This window comes from Hesperophylax consimilis, chromosome 28, assembly GCF_061612785.1.
Source record: "Hesperophylax consimilis isolate HC1 chromosome 28, BYU_Hcon_1.0, whole genome shotgun sequence".
In the NCBI taxonomy this organism is placed as follows: domain Eukaryota; kingdom Metazoa; phylum Arthropoda; class Insecta; order Trichoptera; family Limnephilidae; genus Hesperophylax; species Hesperophylax consimilis.
Window position 1 is genome coordinate 21,126,870 of NC_142863.1, and position 9,844 is coordinate 21,136,713.

The 9,844-nt window shown below is 37.5% G+C and overlaps 1 protein-coding gene and 1 long non-coding RNA gene across 2 annotated transcripts; both read right to left on the reverse strand.

The window, feature by feature from the left end:
* Positions 1-205: 205 nt before the first annotated feature.
* On the reverse strand, positions 206-2,489 carry LOC149410352 (uncharacterized). Its single transcript, XM_089648996.1, has 3 exons — positions 2,385-2,489; positions 2,000-2,242; positions 206-1,092 (listed from the first exon to the last, which is right to left on the reverse strand). The coding sequence occupies exons 1-3, from the start codon at positions 2,487-2,489 to the stop codon at positions 304-306; spliced, it is 1,137 nt and encodes a 378-aa protein (XP_089505122.1). The 3' UTR covers positions 206-303.
* Positions 2,490-3,890: 1,401 nt separating this feature from the next.
* On the reverse strand, positions 3,891-6,438 carry LOC149410353 (uncharacterized). Its single transcript, XR_016305039.1, has 3 exons — positions 6,127-6,438; positions 5,932-6,032; positions 3,891-4,443 (listed from the first exon to the last, which is right to left on the reverse strand). It is a non-coding gene; the product is annotated as an uncharacterized LOC149410353 (long non-coding RNA).
* Positions 6,439-9,844: the final 3,406 nt, after the last annotated feature.

A 9,844-nucleotide genomic window follows, 5' to 3' on the forward strand; every position in this document is an offset into this window, starting at 1 on the left:
TCAAAACAGGACACAAAATGGAGGGAAGCTATACCAGTAAAAATACGGCTAGCAGTGACTTTAAGATTCCTAGCTACCGGGGACAGTTACAGAAGTCTGCACTATCTGTTTAAAATGTCAAGCCCAGCCATCTCACGCATAGTGATTGAAGTCTGTTTAGCACTCAATGAAGTGTTAAAAGATATGATTAAGGTAGGTAAAAAAAGGTTTTATTTTTAATCAATTATTTATTTCAAGATAATACTTAGCTTATTTGTGTTGACAAATATTTGACTCAAATAGGTTTCAATTAATTTGTTTTTTTTATGCATCTCTATATGCTCGATAAAGAATATTTTGTGATGGAGTTGCGTCAGTTTCTGAAGAATTGTACCCTTCGCACGTGTAACTGTGATCATCAGTCATAGTATGTTGAGAGACTTCTGGTATACTTATTACAACAGGAGATTCTTGCTGTTCTTGTGACGGTGGATGGGTTGGGTTGGGTGAAGATTGTGACGTGTATATTTGTGCTGGGGCTAAAACTTCATTGGAAATTATTTGAACTCGTCGAGGTAGAAGTTGATTAGGAACATAATATGTAGATGGTGGTGTACTTGCTGAAAATGGTCTGTTTTGAGGGGAAGAAGGCGGAGGAGGCGAGCATGACCATTCAGATCGGTATAAATTTTGAGAAGATGGTGGACGAATGACATATGAATTTTGAGAAGAGGGCGGACGAATGAAGTATGAATTTTTAGGAATCATTTGTGATTTTCGACGTCTGTTTAACAACATGTTATCTATATCTAACATGATTTCTTCTCTTTCAATCTCTGTATATTTCCTCAGTTTTGTTGCAAGAAGTTTTCCATATAATTCGCATGGATCATCTTCTCGTGTTGAAGAATCTTTACTAAGGACTTGATTTAAAGTGTTGAAAGCATTTGACATCTCTCTGCTAGCCTCTGCTAATTCTGGCAGATTTTTGCAACGTCGCTTTGTAGCTGGAACTTTTCCTGGATTACTGTTACTCCCAGCTACGGAGTTGTTTCCTTGACTATCATCTTGTTCATCTAGTGTATCTTCTACAGAATATGTCGATGATGAGGCCTGTAAAAAAATAACTTGTTAAAAACATGTTGAAATTTTTTTAATAAATTTTTTAACTCGTTAAAAACTTTTTTTTCAGATGCCTGAAACTGCAGACGAATGGGTTAACAAGTCAGAAGGATTTACTTTCCCCCATTGCCTTGGGGCTATAGATGGCAAACACATAACTATACAATCACCGGCAAAGAGTGCGTCTGACTATATTAACTATAAAGGCAGCTTCAGCATTGTTCTACTAGCTCTAGTTGATAGTAATTATTGTTTTTTGTTTGCCGATGTAGGATGTAAAGGTCGGATAAGTGATGGCGGCGTATTTAATCAGAGTGTTTTATGTCAAAAACTATCTTCTGGCACTATGAATTTACCACCTCCGAGCCCACTTCCGGATGGCGACAATGATATTCCGTTGGTATTTTTAGGAGATGGAGCATTTGCGCTTAGTAGCCACATAATGAAACCTTTTGCAGGCCACCATGCCCAAGGATCCCCGGAAAGAATATTTAATCAGCAATTGTCTCATTCTCGTGTAAAAGTAGAAAATACTTTCGGCATCCTATCCAACAGGTTTCGAATTTTAAAAAAAGCTATAGCTCTGGAAACCCCTTTACGAGCCTCTATTATTTCAATGTCTTGTCTACTTTTACATAACTTCTTGAGATACAGTAGTTCATCTCGGAATATTTATACACCCCCAGGTTCATTTGATACTTTCATTAACGGAGAACTTGTACGACCAGGTTCATGGAGAAATGAAAATAGAGATAGTGCTTTGTTGCCATTACAAAATGTGCCACGTAGACCTACCCAAACAGCAACCCAGATACGGTTGGATTTTATGAATTATTTTTGTAGAAACAGTATAGAAAATAATTAAAATTTGTCAAAATAAATATGTTGTTTTACTTACACTGTTACCCTCTGTGTTAATAATGCTGGAACATTCATAAACGTCATTTAAAAAATTGTCCATTGCTTCATAAAACGGCCAAATTGGGTTGTAATATTCCTCTTCACCCATGCCGGATTTAATGGACTGGATTTTCTTCCTACGATGAATTCTGTACGTTGCCATTAACGACTCCTTCTTTTTTTTTAATTCACTTACAGGGATATTCATACTGTCTGCAATTCTACTCCAAGCATCATTAACCTGAAATAAAAAAAGTAGTTAGGAACTACTAGCTCTAGTTGATAGTAAAAACGAAAAAAGTAGCTAGGAACGGTATACCTATAGACAAATTAATATCGCAACTAAACATGTATTATTTTATGTAGTGAGGCAAGTTACTTACTCTGTTTTTATTTTTGTGTTGCTGGTGTTTGGGGTTCCATATAATGGATTCATTATGATAATAATCAATGAACCTAAACAGTTCATCGTTACTCCATGGCGCCATATTCGCGACACGACACTACAGTCTACTAAATATACCAAACCACACACGTCCACTCCGGCCGACGCGCAACTATGAACTGAACGTTCGGCCAATGTGTGAACGCTCTTTGCCGCTCGCGCCAAATTCCTTTGATTCGTGCACGAAAAACCGACACTCATCGGCTCGCCGGCGAGCGTTGGCCGCAAACGCGAAATTCACACAAAATGGCCCAGTACACATTCGGCCAACGCGTTGGCCGCACGCGTTGGCCGAATGTGTACTGGGGCCTTAATGCTACGTCCAAATGCTTGCGACAAGCAGCTTGTCGCAAGCTCAGGCAAGCTCTGGCAAGCGAATGGCTGGCATCCCCACACTTGCAAGCGCGCCAGTATATTCGCAGAGCCCAAAGATGGCGGACGTCGAAGCAGCTGCATCAGCTGTCATTTTTGCGCTAACGTATTTTTATTATAAAGCGAAACAAAATGAAAAAAAACGGAAAATTCGAAAGAGAAGAAGATGGTGGATGATTAAAATTCACAGAAATCGTACCAGGTAATTCATTTATATTCTAATATTTTGTTTATTTGTGTGTTTTGTGTTCGTAGATGCTATTTTTTTTTTTGTTTTGTTTCAGAGAACTAATTGAAGAACGGTTTAATGAACTTCTTTGTGAGCCGTCTGGGGAGTTTGATAACTTCTGTCGCATGACCTCGGCTGATTTTGAATTCTTGCTGAACAAAATTTCACCTGCGATTTCAAAGCAAGATACCAATTTCAGGGAAGCTATACCAGCGAAATATCGTCTTGCGATAACTTTAAGATTTCTGGCATCTGGCGACAGTTATAAAAGCCTTCATTATTTATTTAAAGTATCGAGCCAAAGCATATCTACAATCGTACGAGAAGTTTGCAAGGCTATTATTGCAGTTCTAAAGGACGAAATAAAGGTAAAGGAAAACAATAATAATATTTTTTATGATATTTTTTATTTCTTTTTTGTTAGTACAAATTACAATTACAAATTACAATCACAAATTACAATTACAAATTACAATCACAAATTACAATTACAAATTACAATCACAAATTACAATTACAAATTACAATCACAAATTACAATTACAAATTACAATTACAAAAAAGTTTACTGATTAGTGTCATTAGACACTAATGAACAATTAAAATTTTAATGACACTAACAATTTACTGATTCGTGTCATTAGAAGATTCGAAATCTTCATACGCTTTCAATAAATCTGCGTTTGCAATGTACTCTCGAGGGGGCTGAAGTATTTCTGCCGATATTATTTCTATTGGACGGGTAGAATTGCAGTCGTTTTGGGGTTGACGATTGGATGAATGCAGATTGAAAGTATCGGGTTGTATCGGGTACTGGTTAAATGGAAAAAAATTTTTGGTTCTTCGAGGTTTTGGGTTCAATAAGCTCATAGAGGGCTCGTAAGAAGTTTGGGAGGATGAAGGGCGTTTTGGAATTGGTGTGCTCAAGGGTTCGTAATGGGAAGATTGAGATGATGAAGGTCGGCTGGGAAAATGGACGCTGGATGCCGATGGAGGTCTATAAAAATTTGAATATTGAGGAGATATTGAGGTTTCTCTTATGAATTCACTTTGCTGAAGTCTTTCCACAAACAATCCATCAATTTTTAACATAAAAAGTTTCCTTTCATTGTTAGAAAGCTCCCGCAGCTCCCGCAGCTAATAACTTTCCGTAGAGGTCACATTCATCGTCTTTGGGAGGCGGTGGCTTATTTAAAATGTTTGTCAATTGTCCTAAAGCTGTGGTCATTTGTCGCTCAGCAAAGTCAGGAGCACGGCGCGGGCGAGGGGGTTTCGGCGTAGAAACAGGTGTGGCCGAAGAAGTCGATGGCAGCGGGTGATTGTTGTCTTCTCCTAATAAGTCCCCATCCATCTCTTCGGATTCGATTTCTATCTCGTCGATTTCCGGTCGTGATTGCTGAACCGTGAAATATAAACCGACAGTATTAAATTGTTATTTGTTACAGATTAATTGTTTTATTAATTACTGATATACCTAATATGTTATAATTTCAGATGCCCTCAACAGCGGAAGGTTGGCTGGCAATAGAAGAAGGATACAGGAGCAAGTTTCCACATTGCGTGGGTTCGTTGGACGGCAAACATATAGTTATTGAAAGTCCATTTTATAGTGGTACTGAGTATTTCAACTACAAGAAAACGTTTAGCATTGTTCTTATGGCATTAGTCGATAGCAAATACAAATTTACATTTGCGGACATAGGAAGTCAAGGGAGAATTAGTGACGGTGGTGTTTTTAAGAATTCATTATTGTGGCAAAGAATTTGTAGAAACGAAACTAATTTCCCCACATCTTGCCCACTTCCTGGATCAAATAATGACGTGCCTTACGTCTTTTTAGCCGACGGTGCTTTTGCCCTAAGCACTCATATAATGAAGCCATACCCTGGAAATCATGAAATAGGTTCACCAAAAAGGAAATTTAACCAATGCTTATCTAGGTCTCGGGTTGTCGTGGAAAATACATTTGGGGTTTTAACTTCAGTTTTCAGAATTTTCCGACGACCAATTAATTTGCAACCAGATACTGTGTCGGAAATCACGATGACTTGTGTACTCCTACATAATTTTCTCAGAAAAAGTGAAAGTTCTTCAGCAAGATATACTCCCCCAGGTACGTTTGATGCACATGATGAAAATGGCAATCTTATGAGACTTGGTTCATGGCGAAGAAACCAGGATGAATATAATGCAATACAAAACATGCCAAACATACCCCGAAGGTCGCCGTTGAACGCCATTCAAATTAGGGAAGAATTTACTTCATATTTTTGTAGGAGCACTACCTGAAGAGCGATTCTATATCTTTAGTGGGATCGTAACGAGATAACGGACGCGATCTCCTTTCAGATTTGTGTGATTTTCTATAGCGGTTATTTGATTTTTCTATGGGCCGATGTCAGGTTTTAGCTGTGAGCTGTGGCGGCTCATGACTTTTTTGTGTGCTAGTTTTTTTGTATGAAAAATTTTATGAATTTTTAGTTTGGCCGTGTGTCACACGGATTTCCTGAAAAATCTTCATACAAAAAACCGATTTTCGAAAAGAATAAAAGAAAATTCGCCTACGACAACTTCAATAATGCCGTTTTTTAATATTAGCACTCTAGCACACCCAAAAGTCACGAGCCGCCACTGTATGTGAGCTGTCACATATTTTAGCTTAGATCGTTCTAAACACTAATTCCTATTAATAACAGCCATAGAAAATCACACAAATCTGACAGGAGATCACATCCGTTATCTCACAAAAGATATAGAATCGCTCTTCAGGACGTGATTTATAAAATTACATTTTACCAATATAATTTTATACAATGTCATGTCATGTCAATAAAATTAAACCTAAAAATAAACCATTAAAGTAATATGAAGTTTTTTTACTCACCGTTTCGGTATTTATTGTATTTCTACAGGTATATATAGGCAATAAAAAAAGTTCCATCGTCTTGTACGCGAACCAAATGGGATCATATATGTCTTCAACGCCTGAAAGGAAAAAAAATGATATTTCTCTTACAAATTTACTCAAATAAATTGAAACAAAAATAAGGTAAAGAGGCATAAAAATAATTATCCATACCAGCGCCAGATCGTATGGAATCTTGCTTCTTTTTTAGATGTTTCCTAAAAGTTGTCATCAAAATCTCTTTCTTTGATTTTATTTCCTTTACGGGCTTATTCACAGTTCGGCTCAAACGAGTCCACGCATCAGACACTTTTTTTTTATCTTTATGATCCACATCGTTTGGGTTCCAAATGCACGACTCCCCTTGGTAACATTCCAAGAAAAATAATGTCGTGTCATTTGTCCAGGTATTCATGTTTGGAATTTTTATTTGTATAAAAAGTTCGGAACGAAAAGCACGTCAAGTTCGGAACGAAAAGCACGTCTACCTTCCGCCAGTCCGTAAGTTGTACTAACGTGTGGATTAGAAGTGAGTCGTTCGCGAACGAGTCGGCTCAGTGAACCGGATCTTTTTGCGGATCCGTAAGATCCGGTTCCCAAATTAGCCGCTCACTCGTTCTCGGATCAGTAGTGACTCACTCGTTCGTGTGAGTCGGTTCACTCGTTCGCGAATGGTGAGCCGGTTCACTTGATCGCGAACGATGAGCCGGTTCACTTGTTCGCGAACGATGAGCCGGTTCAATCGTTCGCGAATGGTGAGCCGGTTCACTTGTTGGCGAATGATGAGCCGGTTCACTCGTTCGAGGACGGTGAGCCGGTTCACTTGATTTTTATGAGGAAATTTTTGAAATGGAATCCCGTAGAAATTTTTTTGCGGGGAATTATGTTTCACAGAAATTCTGTAACAACCCCCCCCCCCCCCATGGATTTCAAATATCTTGTGGGGAGTATGTATTTTAACAAAATGTTTGTGGGGAATTATGTTTCATAGAAATTCCGTAGCCACCCCCCCCCCACGGATTTCAAATATCTTGCGGGGAGTACGTAGTTTGAAAACTTTTGTGGGGAATTATGTTTTTCAGAAAATCTCTAACAACCCCCCCCCCACGGATTTCAAATATCTTGCGGGGAGTACGTAGTTTGAAAACTTTTGTGGGGAATTATGTTTTTCAGAAAATCTCTAACAACCCCCCCCCCCATGGATTTCAAATATTTCGTTAGGAGTATGTATCTTGAATTTTTTTGTGGGGAATTGTGTTTTATAGAAATTCTGTAACAACCCCCCCCCCCCCCCCATGGATTTCGAATAATGAAAGGAGGAATCACGCTCACGCAGAATATTTGTGGGGAATATGTGGGCAGAATTACTGCAACTGAAAAACGGCGACATTGACCCGCTCAATTGAGCCGGTTCACTGAAGCGGATCTTTCAAGTGAACGGGAACTAGTGAACCGGCTCCCTCAACTGAACCGCTTCGCCCATCTCTAGTGTGGATGCCACGCCAGCGTTTGCCGCAAGCGCTTGCCGCTTGGGCCAAAATATCCGACCTCGATCGGATCGGCGGCAAGCTCTCGCAAGCTCTTGCAAGCCTACGCAAGCCAAGCCACACGCGCGGCACCAGACGCTGGGGCTTGTGGACGCTTGCAGAGGCTTGCCACGTATTTGGACGCGGCTTAAGATGTTAATCAAGCTCTGAAATAAACATATTTATCGGGTAAACCAAAGTTCGTGAACTAAACATATCATATTATTCCTTTTCAAGTAATATAGAACAGATTTATACCTTTGTAATCCTTCATGATCGTTTTTGAAGGATTTACATCTTGCATTACGTAATTGTGGTCTTTGAAGACATCACACCGTCGCACAATGGGGCCGATGACCCCGAAAGTTGGCATCAAATCAGTGGTTGCAATGACATCAAATCTTTTTCGATTTTTAGTTCCGTATAGACATGTTGATAAAAAAAGTGAAAAAAATGTTCGAAAAGTCACGCATACTTAGTACAAAAATATAAAATTGAATAATATAAGATAAATTAAATCAGTCAAAATGCTCACTTTATTTCTCGTGCTATTTATTGACAGTTACACACATAATAAATCGTCTTCATCATCTTGTGACAATATACTATCGTCATCACTACTTGATTCAACTATCGAATCATTCCTGGTAGTCATATTAGGGTCTGGTGTCTTTAGCATTTTCAGTACTTCTTTTGGAATTGTCTTCATTGTCCGGCTGCTGAACTTGTATTAAACGCTCAGCAGTGTGATCCAGCAATTGTTGCAATTTCACTTCCGCTGAAGATTCCGTGACCGTTATGAATTCACTTAATGGGTAACATTTTTTCTTAGCTCCTTGTACAATTTTGTATGAAGGAAATACCTTTTTATCCTTTTATCTTATTAAATTGTATTGGTAGCGACTAAGTTTGGCATCTACAATCAAGTCGAATGCTTCATCACCACTCAATACCTTTTTGTTTTGAGTTTTATCGGTAAAAGCTTTTCTGTACTTATTTGCTCTGGTCGGCCTACTTAACGTGACGTCTTTGACTACAATCAATGCTGCTGCTTTACCTGCCAACCGAAAACTCATGTGGGTAGCAAAGGCTAACTCAGTACTAGATGTTTTAGATCACAATAGTATAGTTTTATGACGTTTCGTACGCTCAGACAACATATTTTATTTTTATTTTTTTATTGTTCTTTATTCAGTAAAGTTTATGCATTACAGTAAACGGGTAAATTTTTGGCCACCACACTAGGCACATGCCCGTGTTGTAGTGGTCAATTTTATGTTAAGTATAATAATACAAATTAAAAATAAGTTGAATGAAAACAAAATAATATAAAAATAAAATAAAATAATTTATACATCTAAAACAAGTATGAAGTATAAAGGAATTAAAAATAATGCAAATGACAGTGTGGGTCGACCTCTTTTCGTTTTTACTATTTCTGGTAAAGGTTTATAATTCTTAAATATAACGAGGCTTTCGAGCTATTCTTTATTATTTAATAAAAAGAAGACATGGATTCTATGACACTTCAACCATTTGGTTTTCAATTTAGAACAGAATGCAGCTATTTCATTAAAAAGTTCTTTTTGATTAAAGAGTTGACAATGAGCAAGTTCTAAGAGGTGTTTTTTCAGGAATTTTACTTTTTCATCAAATTTCTTAACGCCAGAATTCTTCATAATCATGTATAATTTGAATCTCGTAAGAACCACGCCAGAAATTGCATCTAAAACAAAACACATTGATTATTAGACTACAACTGTTTTTTTTTATGAAAACTGATAGTCCTCACTTTCAAGTACTATAATTTAAAAAAATGTGCATACTAGCAACTACTTATAATTTAATCTTGTAGCTAAGATACTAAACTATATAAAAACAATTAAAATATGACAGGATCTCGTGGAACTCTAAACTATATACCACTATGTTTAATATATTTACAAGAAAATATTTCATTCAAATAGGTGTTTTGTTTTAATTTAAATTTATGACATATAGTATGAGGATATCAATAACTACTATAATATAATTAAAGTAAATACCATAAGACATCGTATCCATATTGAATTGGATCTGTAAACTTGATAGGTTTTTCTTTTTATAAACTTGAAAAGTATTGAAATTTACGCGCTTTCTAAACCTTCACAGTCACCCGCACAAAGGTCAAGTTCAAACTGATCTCTTCCCGTCAGTATCGCGATTAGGGCGACACGCTTCGGGGTAATTATGCAACACTTAATGAACTTCAAAACTAGCATACTTGTTCCATTGTAAAGAACATTTGATTTTCTGAATTTCAGCCAACGCGTTACATGAAGTCACCCCAATGTGCGTCGTGGCGGAATACAGATGGGGTCTAAAAA